We start from the raw sequence: 18,354 nt of genomic DNA, 5'->3' as shown, positions 1-18,354 counted from the left end.
CTCCCGTAGCTCCACCACCTGGGGTCCAAGGCTTTAACAGGAGACTCTGGGGGACTTTTAGCTGGGCGTGGTGTCACATAGCTATAATCCCAGCTACTTAGGAGGCTGAGGCAGGAGGATCATGAGTTTGAGGCCAGCCTCGGCAACTTAGTAAAACTCTTGTCTCAAAAAAAAAAAAAAAAAAAAAAGCTGGGGATGTAGCTCAACGGTAGAGTGTGCTTGGGTTCAACCCCCAGCACTGCAAAACAAAAACGAGAAAAAGAAACTAAAATCCATTCTCTCGCTGTCCTGTCCAGGCTGTGCATCGGGACTCACACACAACTTACAGGTTTTGCAGATTCAGCTCGTGTGATTGTGGTAGCAGCCTTCAAGATGACCCAGTGACCCCCACGTCCTGGCATTTGTGCACTTGTGTAGTCTCATCCCACAATGACCCAGATCTGGTCCACATGGTAAACTGAGCACAGACTAGACACAGTGAGTGACTTGTGAGGCTAGGCATGTGGCTTCCACCTGAGCCTCCACCCTGCTGTGGGGACACCCAGTCATCCCTTTGGAGAGACTCGTGGGAAGAATGGAGGTCTCCTGTCCAGAGCCAGGTGGGTGCACGGTCCTGGAGGCAGATCTCCAGTACTGTCAGGTAAAGGCTGCTCCAGGAGACGTCTTTTATTTTTAATTAAAAGTCCTATTTAAAGTTCTGTTTATTGGGGCTGAGGCTGCAGCTCAGTGGTAGTGTGTGCTTGCTTAGCATGCACAAGGCCCGCTCCATTCCCAGCTCAGGAAAAAAAAAAAAAAAAAAGGAACTAGTGCTAGTTATCAATATCGTATTTATACCATGAATTCATTGAACATTATGAGAAAGTTTTATGGAATGTCACATCATGCCTTTTTCCCAGGGATCCCAACTAAGGCTTTATCTTAGAGGTCCCTTTCAAAGTATCTGTTCATTTATTTTTAGATTCAAAATTTCTGAAAAAAAATTTATTAAGACGTATGAATTGTGTATACGGCTGAGGTTCCGCCTGGTATTTCCGAGCCTGCACCCAGCACCCGCTGAGCACACCTCGCCCCCTTTCCACCCTCCCCTCGCCCCACACCTTCCCCATCTCTAGAAATCACTGGGCCGCTTTCAGGTTGACTTTTTTTAGCTTCTGCCTTTGAGAGAGAAGGAGAGGTGCTCCTCCTTCTGTGTCTGGCTTGTTCCTCCTGCTGGGAGACCTTCCAGGTCCACGCATTTTTCTGCAAATGTCTGAATCCCTTTCTTCTCCACGGCTGAGGGACGCAGACTCCGGTCTTTTCTTTGTGCATCCATCTGCTGGGGAGGGGGCACCTCGGGTGATCCCACCTCTCGGCTCGGGTGACCAGCGCCTAATGAACACTGGCATCTGGGCAACGTTTAGACTGCATCCTGCAAAAGACGACAAGTCAGAGCCACCCAGCTGAGCTGCGCTGGATCCCCAAGTCACAAAAACTGAGATGACACATGCGTATGGTTGTTTTAAGTCACTAGGTTTTGGGGTGACTTAGGACACAGCTGCAGATCACTGGTGCGGGGTCCTAGCACTTCATTATGGAATGTGGGCGCACTTAGCCCCTGTCATTTCCACGTCTGGCTGCAACATCACCACCTCCAGGTCACTATCGAGTGACGACGTGGTCACTATTGAGAATAAAGTGTAACAAGCCTTTTCTGGCTCATCACGGTGTCCCCTGACTGGCTTATTGCCCCTCCTGTTTAGGTCGGAGGTCCAAGGAGGGAGGAGATGGCCACTTTTCCACCTGGCCTTGGCGCTCTGTCTGCGCCCAGCTGTGGGGCCATGGTCACCGTCCTGGGGAGATCTGAACTGGGGAGAGAGAGCAGCTTGGGCATGGGGTCCGCAGGGGCTCTGCTCAAGACGGATTTGCATGCATTTGACTTCTAAAGAAAGGGGAACTGAGAGGGGCCCCGGACGCCCGAGCAGGCAGCATAGAGGACAGGCACTGCCGGGGCACCGGGCATTCCTCTCCCGGTGTCCTCTGCAGCCATGAGCACCCTGTACACCAACACCGGGCGCCACTACCCACCAGGTAGGGCCCTTACCAGGCGTGGGCTGGCGGTGGGGACCCCGCATCCCCACCCTGGGGCCATCTGGAGCCAGAGACCAGGGCCCGAGGGAGGAGGGGAGGGTGGCTGGACTCTGACTCGCCTTCTCTCTGGGAGGGACCACAGTGGAGGAGTCTGATGGTGACGGTGACGACTATGAAAACATGGCGCCACCCTACAAGGACCTTCCTCCCAAGCCAGGTGAGACGGCTCTCTCAGGAATGAGGGAGCAGGGCCCCAGGGGTCGGTCACTGGACACTGTGGCTACCTGGTCATTCTCGGTTGACCCACCCCAGGCCAGGTGCCACGATGGCAGGCGCACTGGGACTGTGCCCTGCAGCTCTGGGCACCACCTCGACCGAGAGGGAAGGGACGAAGCAGCGGAGAAATCCCAGGGGACCTGGGGGATCTGCCCCATGGCCGGGGGGTTGAGTCGACGAGGGCACCTGGGTGTGGTGGGTGACCAGCCGGGAAGGTGTGTTGAGTGGACAGAAATGTGGGAGCTTGGGAGGTGTCCCTGAGTGAAGTCCCTCCAGGGAACTGGAGGCCATGAGAGGTTTCTGGGGTTGGTAGTGCCACACTGGTGTCCTTGGGCAGTGCCACCCTGGTGTCCTTGGGCAGTGGCCGTCCTATGCAAAATGGGCCTCTCTATCCCCCGTTTCTGAGGTCCAGGGACGTGAGTGGCTCCGTGTGAGGCAGGAGGTGGGCTGGGTTGTACCGTGGGACGGTCTCGTCTCTGACGCCAGCGCTGTGCCCACACGGTCCTCAGCGCCTCCTCCAAGACCAGCGACATTCTCGCCTTCAGGGCCACCCCTCCCTCCAACATGGCCCCTCCTCATCTCCCCACCTCCACTCCCAAATGCAACATCCCCTCATCCCCGCCCAACCACAACGTGACCTTCAACCTGTTCCCAAACCCGGCGAGGACTCTGCGGTACCCTGACCTTGTCCTGAGTGACCACGCTGCTCCTACACCCATTGTGGGGCCACGATCACCCCCAGCTTGGCCCTCGTCCAATCCCAGAGCCAGATGCAACCCCACCTAACTCCGTCCTCACTTCCGCTCTCCCTGTGACTCTGAGGCCACCAACTGTCCTGGCTCACCAGGACGGAGGGGTTTCCGGGACACGGACTTCTCAGTTTTTATCTGAGGAATTCCCGGGCGGTTCAGGGGGTCGGTCTCTGCACCGTGACCCTGTCCCTCCCCTTCGCCCGACCGTGACTCTGACTTTCTCTTCTTCAGATTCCACGGCTCCCCCGAGGCCTCCCAGAGCAGGTGAGTGGGGCTGGGGGTCCAGAGGCACCCTGTGGCTTTGCCCCACCTGGGCCTGAGCAACCTTCCTCCTTCCCCAGGAAAGAAATCGGAGACCCCTCCTCTCCCTAGCAAGCCCCCGAGGATGACAGGTGAGGCCGCGGGCCGGGGTCTTCCTGCTCCCGGGGGGAGACTCTCCTGGGAATGACCCTTGTCTTTCTGGTCCTTCCAGCCCTGGACCTCCCGCCTGTGCCGCGCAAGTCTCATCAGTTGGGTGAGCAGTGGGGGGGCTGGGGGGTGTCGGCCAGATCAGGTGTCCTACCGTGTGCGCCTGCGACAGGACAGCAGATCCCGCCATTTGCACAACTGCATGCCCAATAAAAAATGTGGGAAAAAAAGGAATCCTGAGGGGGAAGCCGAGGGGGTTTCCTCCCAACCCCTCCATCCTGACTGCGGTTGTTGATCTCGGAAGACAGAATCTTCTGGCAACTTCTGCATAGACCTCTCTCCTCCTTTCTCCCAGGCGTTGATCGGGAGCCTCCTCCTGTCCTGCCGTCCCAAACCAGTGAGTCCCCCTCCCCTGGGCGGCTCCCTTCCTCCCCTCTCGGGGCGGCCAGTGTATCTGAGTCAGGTCCAGGGTGAGGCCCTGGGACAGAGAAACCTCTCGGCTCCTCCTGGGGAGTCCAGGCCAGGGCCCCCAGGGAGCCAGGGTGTCTGCAGGGGACTCTTCAGCAAGTCCCTTTGGACTTGGAGGAGACATGGACGTGTTCTATGTCCCAGGGGTCCGCAGGCCGCCTTGAGTGGGAGGGGCGTGGGCAGGAGCTGCTGGAGGCTCATCTGGCTGTCTGTCTCTGGACTGTCCTGTAGACAGGGCGACACACCTCTGCCCTGTGCTCCTGGGGAAAGGCTCAGGGTCCCTTCCTCACACTCTGAAGCACCAGGATGAGACTCTCTGTCCCCATCCACCCCCCTCCCCCGCCCCCCAGCCACTCCAGTGCCCTGGCTCCATCCGAAGTCCAAGAGTCCTGGGTGTCACCAGGAGGAGAGGCTAAAGGTGTACCTGTGTCTGCTGCTGCTGGTGACGTCCCTGATCCTGAGCTGCCTCAGTCTGATTGTGACCCTGATGAAGTGTGAGTAGGGCCAGGATGGGCCGTGGGGAGAGGTTGGGGGCGGGGCCCGGGAGGACCTGGGGTCAGGCTGGACTCTTCCTCATAGACCAGGAGGTGGTGGAGAGGCTGGGGATGTTGACCTCTCAGCAGACGGCCTGGCAGGTGAACGGTGAGTGCCTCCATCCTTCCTCACGCTCCCCGCGCTGAGCTCCGCACGATCCCCACACCCAACCCCAACCCCAACCCCATCTCCCTTTGCCGGCTGCTGTGCTGGGTGCCGGAGGGCAGCGTGGTGAGCACATCAGACATGACCCTTGTCACGTGCTTTTCCCTGTGGAGGGTATGTGCGTGCGCGTGCGTGTGTGTGTGTGTGTGTGTGTGTCCAGACTTCCACTGGACATTATGGCAGCCACAAGCTACAGGTGGCTGTTGAGCACTTAAAATGTGGCTGGCCTGAAATGGGATGTGTGGTGTCACCGTAACTCACACACTGACTTCAAAGACTTGTTCCCACATAGAATGGAACCTATCCCACCAATAATTTGAAAATGCTGGTTGCAGATTGAAATGATAATATAGTGTGGATACAGAGGGACGAGTGAAAACAGTATCCAAGTTAATTTTACCGGTTTCTTTTTGACTTAAAAACGTGGCTTGGGCTGGGGCCGTCGCTCGGTGGCAGGGCGCTCACCTCACACGCATGAGGCACTGGGTTCGATGCTCAGCACCACATAAAAATAAATAAAATACAGATATTGTGTCCATCTACAACTAAAAAAAAAAAACACGTGGCTTGGTTCACATTGACTTTCCCTTGGACAGCGCAGGTACGGGGGTCATGAGTCAGACATCACTAATGAATACAGAGTTTTGGACATCACAGAAGAGTCTAAAGGAAGAGGGACGCCCCTGCCTGCCTGTTTTCCCTCCTCCCCTGGCAGTTGCCAACTCACCCTCTTCCTGAGCCCCGTCTCCATCCCTATCCCAATCCCATCCTCATGTCCAACGCGTCTCCAGGAAGCCCACCTCTCCTTTTACCCTCAAGTCCCCAAGGGTGGATCCCCCTCTAAGCCACTCTAGGACCCCTGGACCCCGAGAACGTGGGTTTTGAATTCTGCCATTTCCCAGGAGACCCGGGATGCAGTGAGGAGCAGTCAGTGGGGGGTAGTGGGTGGGCAGGAGGCTGTGGTTCTGGGTTCCCAACCCTTGATCTCTCCTGACAGTGACCGGCATGGCGGGGCTGGCTGGCCTGAAGAAGGACATCGACCGTGTCAGAGCAGACACCAACCAGTCCCTGGTGGAACTTCGGGGTTTGTTAGGTGAGTGGGGTTTGGGGAACCACCCAGAGATGAGGGACATGGCCGGAGCAGCAGGTTGCAGGACTTCATGGAAATGGTTTTTAGTGAAGTGATGAGAACGGTGCTTACTGGAGTTGAGAAGGGCACAGCCTGAACAACTGTCCGTGGCATACTAGGTACACAGACGCTGGAGCCTTCTGACAGCATCTCTCTTGTCCCCAGACTGTACCAGGATCACCTGCCCTGAAGGCTGGCTCCCCTTTGAGGGCAGGTGTTACTACTTCTCTCCCAGCACCAAGTCATGGGACGAAGCCAGGAAGTTTTGCCAGGAGAGTTACTCTCACTTGGTCATCATCAATTCCTTTGCTGAGCACGTGAGTTGTCCCTGCTGAACCCTTGAGAACCACTCTGCATTGCTTCCAGGATACACCCCTCCTTTGCTTACCAGGATAGAGAGAACTTGTAATTCTTTTTGAGTTATTTAAACTTAATTACAGGCTCTTGCTGAGACACTATCATGTGAGAGGGAAGAAGATGTGTTTTATCTGAGTTCAAGTGCTGATGGTGTTTATTCAACCTCTGCAAATCTCAGTTTTATCCCTTCCATGGAAACTGAATGACTCTCTCTAAGATAGTGCCTGTCTTCCAAACGCCTTACGACTTGCATGTATTAGCATATGTAGTCTTTACAACTCTACAGATCCGTGTATCAGCCAGGAGAGGTAAGGTTCTGCTGCAGTAACAGAGAATCTCCATAGCCCAGCAGTGGTCACGCAGGAGGCAAATCATCTCCGAGTTTTCACTTAGGCTCACAAAGCAAGTCACATGAGCACTCCTACCCTTTGAGGTGATAGGGAAAGAAGGTCTCACCTGTGAGTATCCAGAAGGAAAGTTGGAATATTTGTAAACAACTTTAATGGTATTTTCCACCCACTCTGAGCCCTAATACTACAACAATCAGGTAAAATTGCGATTTATTCGCTTCACAGTTGAAGACACTGAAGCATAGTACATCTAAGCAACTCATTCTTGGTCACTCAAAACTACTTTCAGAGCTGGGATTTGGGCTCAGGTAGCTGTCTTCAAAGTCCATGACCTTGATCATAAACATCAGAGCATTATGTTTTTGCGTGATATTGAACCCAGCGGTGCTCTACCACTGAGCTACATCCCCAGACCTTTTTAAGTTTTAAGTTTTGAGACAGGGTCTTGCTAAGTTACTGAGGTTGGCCTCGAATGTGCCATCCTCCCGAGTCATGGGATTACAGGTGTGCACCACCACCCGTGGCCTCTGGTTTCTTGAAACCTCCCTGGAGTTTTTACTAGGAAATACTGTCCAGGTAGCCTTTGCTCTTTAGAGTTCCCCAATTTTTTTTGCCACCTCCCGGGGGGGTCCTTGGGGATGAGGTGGAGGGTTCCTCTCTCTCTAGACCTTGTCTGCATATTCAAAACTTCTTGCCACTGCCATCTCCCCTCCCTGCATATTGGAGACTCGAGGTGGGAGTGTGATTTGCATACTGTAAAATGCACATATTTGAAGCCTGTGTTTTGACAAACGTCACTGCCAATCAAACAAGACTCATAACGTTCCTACCACCCTGAAAAGTCCTCTCATATCCCCTATCTAGTTAATCCTTCCACCATCTGCGACCACGGATACGATTTCCTTCACCATAAATTAGTTTTTCTGGAGAGGAGTTGCTTTTAACCATAGTTCTTCCCAATCTTCTGTCTTCAACATAAATCCTTCCTTTTCTTCCCAAAGCCCCAGATATACCAGCCCCAGGAGGCTCCTTCCCCTGCTTCTCTTCCTCCTCCACTTATTTTCTTCATGAACTTCTCTACTTAGATGCAGATTAGGGCTCCGAGTGGGTGGAAAAACACCAGGGGAAAAACCTCCTATCGTTTCCTATTGCTAAAAAACGTTATTCAAATGCTGTAATATTAAATGCTAAGAGGTCACGGTCATTGTTTGGTGCCAGTCACTGTGTTAGCACTTTAAGAACATTAACCTATTTTATCTGCATGCAAATCCTATCCTACAAGGAGGTAGCTCCTGTTATCATCCCATTTTACAAATGGAGAAAATGAGGCACAAGGTGTGCATTAATCCATTTTCAGTTGTTGTAACAAAATACCAGAAGCTGGGTATTTTATAAAGGAAAGAGTTTTATTTGTCTCCAAGTTTTAGAGGTTTGAAAGTCCCGAACATCCCGGGGCTGGCTCTGGTGATGGCCCCTCTGACTGCATCACAACTTGTGGAGCATGAGAGGGAGGGATCATACGACAAGATGCCTCCAGAGACCTGAGAGGGGCCAGTCTGGCTCTTTTTACAACAACTCATTCTCTTGGGAACTAAACCATTCCCCTGGACCAGCAGATACCTCCAATGACTTATCCATCTCCCGTCAGACCCTCCCCTTAGAGGTTTCCCACTTCCCAACTCCACTATGTGGGGGACCAAGCTCCCAGCACCTGGATCTTAGGGAGAAAAACCACATGCAAACTGTAGCAGAGTGGCCCCCTGCCCGAGGAGCTGTGTGGTCACCCTCACGCCACGTGCTGAAGCAGGAGGGTGTTGATCCCCCTCTGCCTGCCGTGGGGACCAGGGGCAGCCTTCTGAAGCCACAGATGTGTGGGAGAGGACGTGGGGGGCTCTCACCCCGAGGCCATTAGGAGAACTGATGGCTGAATGCAGTTTGTATTTGCAGAATTTCGTGGCCAAGGCGCACGGCTCTCCACGGGTGTACTGGTTGGGGCTGAATGACAAGAACCGAGAAGGGGACTGGAGGTGGCTGGATGGGTCCCCTGTCACGTTAAGGCAAGTGTCCATGGCTCCTGGGGTCTGTCTGTCTCTTCTGTGGGCCCTGAGCATGGGGAGAGGAGAAGGTGGGGAGCATGGCTGAGGGTGTCAGGACCTGGTTCTTTTTTTAAATTTAAAAAAATATATTTTTATTTTTAATTGATACAATATATTTAGTTATATTGTTATGTAATCATACATATTTATGGGGCACAGTGTTGTATTTCAACACCATATATAACGTGTGAGGATCAGATCAGGGTAGCTGGCAAATCTGTCACCTCAAATATTCATTGTTTCTTTGTGTGTGTGTGTGTGTTTTTTTTTTTTTGTCACTAGGGATTGAACTCAGGGGCGCTCGACCACTGAGCCCCATCCCCAGCCCTATTTTGAATTTTATTTGGAGACAGGGGCTCACTGAGCTGCTTAGTGCCTCCCTAGGTTGCTGAGGCTGGCTTTGAACTCGTGGTCCTCCTGCCTCAGCCTCCCAAGCCTCTGGGATGACAGGTGTGCACCACCGCGCCCGGCTGTACTAGCTGTTTTGAAATATACAATTAATTATTGTCAACCACAGTTAGTCCCTCATGGTAGAAAACATTAGAAATCATTCCTTCTATCTGGCTTCCCCCTGTACCAGTGACCACCCCTTCTCCGTCCCTCCCTCCCCGTCCCTCTTCCCAGGTCCTGGCCGGTACTTCTCTTCTCTTAGAATCGACTTTTTAGTTTCCCCATAAGTGACGTGGACGTGCTGTACTCTGTCTGTGCCCGGCTTATTCCACTTAGCATGATATCCTCCAGTTCCATCCATGATGCTACAAACAATAGGACTCTATTATTCTATTTTATATTTTTATGGCTGAAGCCTTTGGCTCTTCCTGGTACAGGGATCCTGATTTTAAATATAGAAAAATTTCTCTTTGGGTTGGTAAATTGTCATTAACCCCCCGAGGGTCTCCATAGCACCCAACTGAAGGTTACTGCCTGGCACAGAGGGACCTGGGGACCCTGACTGGAGGGTCCTGGTCATCTTTGTGGTGCCCCCTCTGGGAAGCCCCTCTTCCCTGCGTGTGTTGTCCTTGTGGTCTGGGACCCCAGTTCTCTAGAATTCCGGGATGGACTACAAGGGTGATTTTTTTTTTTTTTTTTTTTTTTAATGATGACAGGGCTTCTGGTCCCTGAACTGGGTTAGCTTTTTGTCGCCGTGACAAATGCCTGGGGAGAACTTGGAAGAGACAGGATTTATTTTGGCTCAGTTGCAGAGGGTTAGGTCCGTGTCTCCGGCTCCGTTGCTCTGGGGCTGAGATCACGGCAGAGGAAAACGGTCAGCTCACGGTGGCCAGGAAGGAGGGAGGGGGCAGGCGGGGCCAGGGACAAGCCAAGTCCTCTCAGGATCTGCTTCCAGGGACCTACGTCCTCCAGCTAGGTGCAGCCTCCCACCGTTTCCACCGCCTCCCAATAACCCACTCAAGTTATTGATCCGCCAATGCCATCAGACCCCTGTGACCCGATCACGTCACCTCTGACTGTGTGAGACTCTGGGGGACATTTCAGACAAATCCTAACATGTGGCTTTGAGGTTTCCTCCATTGCAACATCTCAACCTTTTAGCACAACTTTGCAAATATATCAAGCCTCTAGGTTAATGGCTGGAAAAATAAAAAGACTGGCCACAGGTTTGAGAGGAAGATTTGGATTTGTCGAGTTGATGAGCAGGATTTTTTTTTAGCTAGAGATTCTTTTTTTTTTTTTTTAATTTTTTTTTAAATACTTATTTATTAGTTTTCGGCAGACACAACATCTTTGTTTGTATGTGGTGCTGAGGATCGAACCCGGGCCGCACGCATGCCAGGCGAGCGCGCTACCGCTTGAGCCACATCCCAGCCCCAGCTAGAGATTCTTGATAGGAGGCGCGGCTCTCTAAGAGATGATGTGGCATGGCATGGGGACAGCTCAGGTCCTGGGGTGCCTGCATCCCCCAGCGGGAGGCACTGACTGCCAACGGCTTACCTCATGATGTTTCTGGAAATGTGTCCTCAGCTGAATGGGAGGCTGCTCATCTAAGAGGTTACCCCTACTCCCATGGGGGTCAGCCCAGGGCCAAGGACATCCTAAGAGATGGCTTCCGTGGGGTGACCCTAGGGGGCCTTTGGCATCTCGAGCTCCAGGTCAGGAGGAAGCCGTGCTCAGCGGAGCTCACAGCCTGGCTCAGCTCCTCCTTCTCCGTCCGGCTCCTGCTCCTTCTCCTTTCTGTAGCACCTCCCTTCACGTACCCCATGCACCCGAGTCCCCGGGTCAGACCCTGCTTTAACAGTGTGACACCAAATAGCGCAATTCCTGCAAGGTGGGGAGGATCCCACTGGGGTGTGCAGAGGGAGGGGTCCTTGGAAGTGGAGGAGGCAGAGGAGGCTGGTTCAGGAGGCCCGGGGTGGGCGGTGGAGGTGGGAGAGGCTGCCTGTGACCATGACCGGCCGGGCTGGGTAGGACAGGTGAGCTGGGGGCGGGGGGATGATGTGGCGTCTTCAGGTGGTTCTGGAAGGCAAGGAGTGATTCAGATGGAAGGACCCTCGGACCACGATGGCCTTTCCTCTCCCACCACGTTCCTTTCTTTAAAGTCAATAGCTTTTCTGTCTTGTGGGTCCTGGGGATTGAACCCAGGGACATCCTACCAGGGAGCTCTACCCCCTCTTTTATTTTTTTTTCTTTTTAAAATATTTATTGGTGCGCTTTGATGATTCATCCCAGAGGGCTTCAGTATCGTCACACATGCGTGTCACATGATTCTATCCGTCTCGTTTCCCAGTGGCTTCCCTTTCCTCCCCTCCCCCACCTGCTCATCCACTCCGCTGATACACCTTTTTTTTTTTTTTTTTTGAAAGACAAGGTCTTGCTACATTTCCCCGCCTGGACTTGAACTTGTGCTCCTCCCTGCTCAGCCTCCTGGGTTTCCGGGATCCCAGGCGTGTGTCCCCATGACTGGCCATCCTGAGGGTTGTGGCCGCTGCCCGGGGGCGTGCGTTTGGCACTGCAGAACCACGCAGCATAGTCTCAGCACCCGCAAACCCCCTGGGGTCCCTTGGCTCATGCCTCTCTCTGCCCACTGTTTCTTCCCTCCAGTTTCTGGGCCCCACAGGAGCCCAACAACATCTACGAGGAGGACTGCGCCAGCATGAACAACGGTGGCACCTGGAACGATCTCTCTTGTGCCAAAACTACATATTGGATTTGTGAGCGGAAATGTTCCTGTTGAACCCCCCGGGGCTGAAGCTACAGGTGCGTGGCCCAGCGCCTCCCTGCTGGGGGTGAGAATTCCCTGCCGTCCACAGAAGGCTCTGTGTCTCGGGGGTATGCTGAAGACGTGATTGACAGCTGGACGTGGCCAGCTCCCCGGGGTGCAGGCCAGGCCTTCCGGTTCAAGCAGAGGGGTGAGCTGGAGGGACGCCGGGGACTTGGTGGTAGGTGCCCTTCCATTTCTGAGAGGTGGAGGACGTTCATCCATTTCCTGATCTTGAGAAGCGATGCTGAGTCTGACATTGAACCTGGGGGGCTCTGAGCATGACGTTGAGCCCAGGATAAAACACCCTGGCTCCCCTGAACCAGGAGGCTCTGGGCTCCTTGACCGCCTGGCTGATGCAGACCCACTTCTGGGAAGCCGTGGGGGCACGGTGAGCCTTGACCATTCACTTTCTCAACGTCTTGGGTGTCATTTTGCACAAGCTATGTGACAGAATCAGATCTCTGGCAAGACCTGGCCCATAGAACTCCTAGACAGACAAGACCACTTCCACACAGTATAGTTGGGTCAGTCCGTGACTTGGTCAGACCCACAGTACAGTGATGGCACTGTCTGTCTACCTCTGCCCGGGGCTGTTTGTGGGTTGTAAAGGTCTTTGGTGGTGTAGAAGTTCACTCACATCTGGGTGGACTTTCCTGGGCTATTCACTCTGGCAAAGTTAGGGCTTCTCAAAATGTGATTTCACTGTGTAGTCCTGGCCCATGGTGTTGGGTTCACAGGGCTGCAATAACCAAATACCAGAGGCTGGGCAGCTTAAAAAACAGAAATTCATTTTCTTACAGTTATAGAAGCTGTAAGTCCAAGATCAAGGGTGTCAGTTAAGTTGGTTTCTCTTCTTGTCTTGAGGATAATTGTCTTCTCCCTGTGTCTTTGATGGGTCTCCCTTCCATGGGTGTCTATGTCCCAATTTCCTCTTCTTAGAAGGACACCAGTCATATTGCATTAAGGTCCACTTAAGGGCCTCGTTTTACCTCGATTACCTTTTTAGTTACCTGTTTAACCTCCAAATATGATCACATTCTGAGGAACTGGGAGTTAGGATTTCAACATATGTATCTTTTGGGAAAGCAAATCACCCATCAAGAACCAGAAGTACCCTTTGGTCATTCTGACATCCCAAACACACCACTCTGAGGTCTGGCGCTGTCCCTGTCTGAGCACAAGGAACTCAACTCGGTGGTCCTTTTGGACAACCCATGAATTGTAATCGAATGGATCAAATTCTTGGTCGCCGAGTGCCCTTACCTAGTAGCAAAGTCCTTCCTGTTTGGGTTGAGAGCAGAAAGGTGGCTTTGAGGAGAGCAGGGAAGTGGGGGAGGGGGGGTCCGCTTCACTTCCTGTCCCTCTGTCCTGGTCTCCTCCTACCCCTACAGCTGTCTCTACCCTCCCACCGGCTCCCCGCACAGTCCACAGCCTGCAGAGTGGGCAGGTGTCTTGTTCTCAGTCCTTCACCCAGGGGACCCTGGGTCCCAGGGACTGTTTATCTGGGGGTCAGGGGAAGTTCCCGTATCTCAGAAGAGGAAACTTGAGTTTCCTCCAAAATATTGTGTTAAGAAAAGAAGAAGCAGGGGGCTGTGGTCACATCTCTTGAGTGGCTCCGGGGTGTGGGGGCCCACGGGGGTGCTGGCCCTTCCACAACTCCCACAACGGTCTAGTTGAAGACAGGCAAATGGAAGAGAGGTTTCCTTTTACCATTTTGGGTCCAGAGGAGCAAAGATTAGGTGAATTAAAAATAATAATAGTCATAGTTTATCAAGCATGAATTAGTCATTCGTATTTAAGCCTCACCATGACTGTGAATCAGGATAATTAGCGACCCTACTCGATAGTGGGGAAAACCGAGCCCAGAGGGGTCTTGTGGCTCACCCACGGCCCTTCGTGGGTAAGTGGCACAGTCAGGATTTACCCAATGGCAGCGTCTGCTGCTTTCAAAGGGATTGTCTGTGAACTTGAATCATCCTCGAGGACCGTGACCTTGGAGCTCTGATCTCAGCTGGTTATTCTGGGAAACTGAACAGCGTGATGTGGTTGGAAACTGACACCCTGGGACGGGAGAGGAGACTAGGGGTTGAATTCTGGGTGAGGTGATGGTTGTCTTTGAGGCTTTTCTGGGGTTGTTACATTGATGATGAGGACCAGGGAGCCACCTGTGACGGTCTGGAGACTTCTGGAGAGCCTTTAGGATGTGCTGATGGATTAGATGTCGGGGTGGTGGGTGAGAGAAAGAGGAAAGAATGACTCCTAGATTTTCAGTCTGAGCAACAGGAAAGATGGAATTACCATTATCAATGTCAGGGAAGAAAGAATTCTTATGAACTCCACCTACGTTTAGGTAGTCCATGAACTTCTGCTGAAGTTCTTAGAACTTCTCTCATCTGGTAAGTGGTGGGTCAGGAATGGAATCGTGTGTGTGTGTGTGTGTGTGTGTGTGTGTGTGTGTGTGTGTGAGAATGGAAACCAGGGTCTCTCACATGCTAGGCAAGTGCTCTACCCCTGAGCTACATCCTCAGCCCAGGAATGGAATCTTTCTTTCTTTCTTTTTTTTCTTTTTTGTGGTGGTGCGGGGTACCAGAGACTGAACTCAGGGGCATTGACCATTGAGCCACCTCCCCAGCCCTATTTTGTATTTTACTTAGAGACAGGGTCTCACTGAGCTGCTTAGCGCCTCATCATTGCTGAGGCTGGCTTTGAACTCGCCATCCTCCTGCCTCAGCCTCCTGAGCCGCTGGGATTACAGGCCTGCGCTGCTGCCCCCAGCTCAGGAATGGAGTCGTGTGCATAGGGAATGAGGTCGTGCCCTGTGGATCTCCTTGATCCTCACTTTTTCAGTGACTTCTAGTAGCCAGCATCTGCCATGAGAGTCATCTGACTGGCTATGTGGCCAGGAGGAATTTTCAGGGTGGAAAAATGCTCCCAGGAACAGCTTTCAACCAAAGCCTGGACTTGGTGTATACCTACCCAGGCTCCCTCATCTCCCAGGAGAATCACCTCCAAAGAGTGAGCTCCAGATAGGTCCTGGAGGTCCCTGGAGGGAGTAAGCTCCAGTTGACGGCAGCTGTAGTTTGCTCGAAACCACGCCTTGTACCCTGGATCCTACCAGGCTCCTTGGTTTCCCTGCCCCCTTCCTCCCGCCGTGCGTGTGGCTGTTCCCTGCCAGCACCTCCAAATCAACCACCACTCGATGGGCAGTGACTCCACTGACCAGTGTGTCAACCTCTCCTCGGTGTGAAAGTGAAGAAGCTGGATTTCGAATTTAGTTGACTAGAACTTGTGGGCACTGGACTGAAGTCTCCTTATAGTCTTTTTACCTTTTCTTAAGATTTTATTGGAGGTACAAAATAATTTAGGGTCCCAGATCTCATATATATTTGGAAACTATTAACTTATTTATTTTAAATTGATGTAAATTGTATATATTAAATAAAGAAAGTAAAAATGTATGTATTTATCATGTACAACAGACGTTTTGAAATATGTATATGTTGTGGGATGGCTGCATGGATCTAAATACAGGTGCATTACCTCAGATGTTTAGTATTATTATTTTTGTGGTGAGAAGAAGTAAAATCTATTATTCCAGCAAATTTTTAAGTCCACATACAGCTGGGTGCAGCGGCACACACCTGTACTCCCAGCGACCCAGGAGGCTGAGGCAGGAGGATCAAGAGTTCAAGCTGGCTGGCCATCTCCCAGACTCTCTCATTTCTCTTTGTTTAACACACAGCCCAAACCTTCCTGTAGCCTGTTTTTTTTTCCCCTCAATGAGCTAGGAGTAGTTTGTCAGTTTCTGAAGGGCTACGTACACCCATCTCTTCCCACGCAGCCCTCCATAGCCACCAGTTCTGCATCCATGGATCCGACCAACTGCTGATCAACACCATTCAGAAAAAAGTGACAACCACACTGAACACGAAGACTTTTAAATCTTATCATTATTCCCTTAACAACCCAGCATAAGAACTCCTTCACAGAATTTGTTTTGTATTAGGTGTTATAAATAATCTAGAGATGGTTCAAAGTCATGGGTTCTATGCAAACACAATGCCATCTGACACAAGGAATTTGGGCCTCTGCAGACTTTGGCGTTCATGGGGTGTACTGGGGTCACCCCCTGCAGATACCGAGGGAGGACTGAACACCATAAGCTATGTGTGCACCTACGTGCGAACCTGTGTCCTGAAAAGCCTAGAATATTGATCTTGCCCTTTACAGAGAAACCTACTGACCTCTCTTTAGCATATCTCAGCGCCCCCAGGCCCCAGGGTGGGGAAGAAGTGAGACTCAGGAGAAGGGGGCAGGGGAGACCACAGCGTGGAGGAGGGGCCAGTCTGGAGCGGGAAGGGCCTCCTTTGCCTTGAGTGTGAGTGTTGACGCAGGAGAGGCGAATGGGGTGTGTGGTAAGGGGTGTCTGGGGTCAGGAAGTTGAGGGACTTCCATCACTACCTTTATCACCTCTGCAGGATAAAAAAGAGGTGAAGCCAGGAAGAAGCTGCTTGTTTATGAGACGCTTTGGGAGAAGTTGATAGTTTAAAGGGCTACATGAGTTTAAAGAGCAGGTTTAGGAGGAGTCAGAGTAAGAACCCGAGGAAAGGCCTTGAGAGGGGTCTCCCCATTTGCAAAAAGTCAAGGAAGTGATTGCAACCACCCTGATTTGGGTACCCAGGGCCAGGCATTGACTGAACACACCGCAACACAGAGAAATACGATTCAACACACGTTTATTGAAAGCTTAGTATCACGCGGAGCACACGCTTCAGGAAGTAAAGGTTAAACACTTCCTCTCCCACAGTGATATGCAGAATGAGTTCCCGGGCCTCAACTTTATTCCTTTTTACAAAGGTCACATTTCATTCCCCATGATGCCAACGAGATCCATGGGCAGGATCTTCCATATGGAGCTGAATGTTCTAGTTTTAGTATCATCTCTTCACTTGTTCTGAAAAAAAAAAAAAAAAAGGTCCCCTACAGAAGATTTTTAGATTAATGGTGGATTAAGGGTTAGCAAATCAAACATGGAGAAAGAGCAGGAGTGAGTGCAAGCCAGCTCCAGCCACCAGGCAGGGATGGAAACATCTAGAATCCTAGGGCAGGCATGGTGTTCTCTAGCCTACAGTGGGTGGACGTCTCAAAAATCCAGGAAGAAGAATTTTTCTTTGTGACAGATTTTTCAGTCATATTATCTTGTATGATTTGAATGTTTGTCCTTCAGAATGTGTATGTTGGAAACTTAATTCCCAAAGACATATGCGAATGGTATTTGGAAGTGGAACATTTGAGAGGTAAAGTGAATGGATCATGAGGACTCTGTTCTCATCAACGGATTAATCTATTTGTGGGTTAATGAATTATTGGATTGTGGGTTATTGAGGGAGTGGCTTTGGTACACTTATTCTGTCTCTCCATGTGATTCTCTGCAGCTCTGTGGGACTCTGTAGAGAGTCCCCACCAACAAGAAGACTCTCACCAGAGGTAGCCCCTTGACTTTGGACTTCCCAGCTTCTGCAACTATAAGAAATAACCTTATTTTCTTTATGAATTACCCAGTCTCAGTAATTCTGTTATAGCAACAGAAAACAGCCCAAGACAGAATTTCAATTCCCTGGAGGCTGGTTTTTGTCTATGGAGAAAAGCTATATTTGTCTATGGAAAAAGCTAAGCTCCATGAAGGTAGGAACTATATTGTTTTGCTCTCTTTTGTATTACCTTTCTATCAAGACCATTTCATCCCTCTAGGAAGGTCCCATTATTCCATACATCTGGGTGGTGTCAGTCCCCCTCTCCTGGGGCCCTTTCAATGGTCCACCAATTCCCTGGGCTCACATCCATCTCTCTGTGGGACAGTATGTGTTTTGAGGGATACTGATCTGTGCAAGTCAATTTCCCCCTGTGGGATATACTTGAATGGTAGCATTGCTGGTGACATATTTAACCCATTTTTCTTTGCACAGATTCCAAAAGTCAGCTGAAGAGTCTTAGTGAATGGAGAAGAGTCACTGAAGAACAATTCAGTGGGAATGAGGAACTCAAGCTAGGGTACCAGGAAAGATCGTGTTGTGGTCTGGACCTTTAGTGTCCTCCAAAGGCCCAGTCTGGGGTGCTATTGGGAGGTGATGGAATCCTTAGGAGGTGGGGCCTAATGGGAGGCAGTTAGGTCATTGAGGGCATGCTCTCAAAGGTCTGTTGGGACCTCAGCTCCTCTCTCTCGTTCTTTCTTTCTCAGCTGCCACAAGGTGAGCTTCACTGCTCCACCATGTACTCCCCACCCACCCTGATGTTTGGCCTTGCCACAGGTCCAGTGTGATGGGGCCAAGTGACTATGGATTAAGACCTCTGAAACCATCAAATAAAACTCTCCTCCTTGTAAGCTGTTTATCTCAAGTATTTTGTCACAGTCACAGAAAGCTGAGTAGCACAGTGCTCTTCCTCATACTCTTCTTCAAAGGGAACTTGTGCTAAGACAAGGAGAGGAAGTTTGGGGTATCGGGGTGGCAAAACATTAGAGAAAGTCATGGGTTCA

At 51.4% G+C, this 18,354-nt stretch overlaps 2 protein-coding genes across 5 annotated transcripts in view; one reads left to right on the top strand and one right to left on the bottom strand.

The window, feature by feature from the left end:
• The first annotated feature begins 1,959 nt into the window (after positions 1–1,959).
• Positions 1,960–18,201, top strand: Clec17a (C-type lectin domain containing 17A). Of its 4 annotated transcripts, none has more exons than XR_011704441.1 (13): positions 1,960–2,067; positions 2,201–2,284; positions 3,327–3,359; positions 3,437–3,487; positions 3,568–3,609; positions 3,859–3,900; positions 4,322–4,465; positions 4,551–4,613; positions 5,668–5,763; positions 5,965–6,116; positions 8,454–8,563; positions 11,660–17,504; positions 17,786–18,201. XR_011704441.1 is itself a non-coding variant. In XM_027955251.2 (12 exons), the coding sequence occupies exons 1-12, from the start codon at positions 2,025–2,027 to the stop codon at positions 11,790–11,792; spliced, it is 984 nt and encodes a 327-aa protein (XP_027811052.2). In that variant the 5' UTR covers positions 1,960–2,024; the 3' UTR covers positions 11,793–18,201. The 4 variants fall into 4 exon arrangements, 2 of the variants coding, with proteins under 2 accessions (XP_027811052.2, XP_027811051.2); XR_011704442.1 differs by having other exon boundaries at positions 11,660–17,870; positions 18,058–18,201; XM_027955251.2 differs by having other exon boundaries at positions 2,210–2,284; positions 11,660–18,201.
• Adgre3 (adhesion G protein-coupled receptor E3) overlaps positions 16,539–18,354 on the bottom strand; it is a 33,905-nt gene continuing 32,089 nt past the window's right edge. Inside the window, exon 16 of the mRNA XM_027955191.3 lies at positions 16,539–16,773. The gene's annotated coding sequence lies outside the window, so the exon portion shown is untranslated. The remainder of the gene's footprint in view (positions 16,774–18,354) is intronic.

Source organism: Marmota flaviventris, chromosome 1 (assembly GCF_047511675.1).
Source record: "Marmota flaviventris isolate mMarFla1 chromosome 1, mMarFla1.hap1, whole genome shotgun sequence".
NCBI classification, from domain to species: Eukaryota; Metazoa; Chordata; class Mammalia; order Rodentia; family Sciuridae; genus Marmota; species Marmota flaviventris.
The sequence above is the reverse complement of the archived record's forward strand: the minus strand, read 5'-3'. Positions and strand labels throughout refer to the sequence as shown.

What these genes read in the sequence shown, in the direction of transcription:
- Clec17a (XM_027955250.2), top strand. Translation starts at nt 2,025, where the DNA reads ATGAGCACCCTGTACACCAACACCGGGCGCCACTACCCACCAG. An exon ending in GGACCTTCCTCCCAAGCCAG is followed by an intron (nt 2,285 to 3,326) that starts GTGAGACGGCTC and finishes TCTCTTCTTCAG; the next exon opens with ATTCCACGGCTCCCCCGAGG. An exon ending in GGAACTTCGGGGTTTGTTAG is followed by an intron (nt 5,764 to 5,964) that starts GTGAGTGGGGTT and finishes TCTTGTCCCCAG; the next exon opens with ACTGTACCAGGATCACCTGC.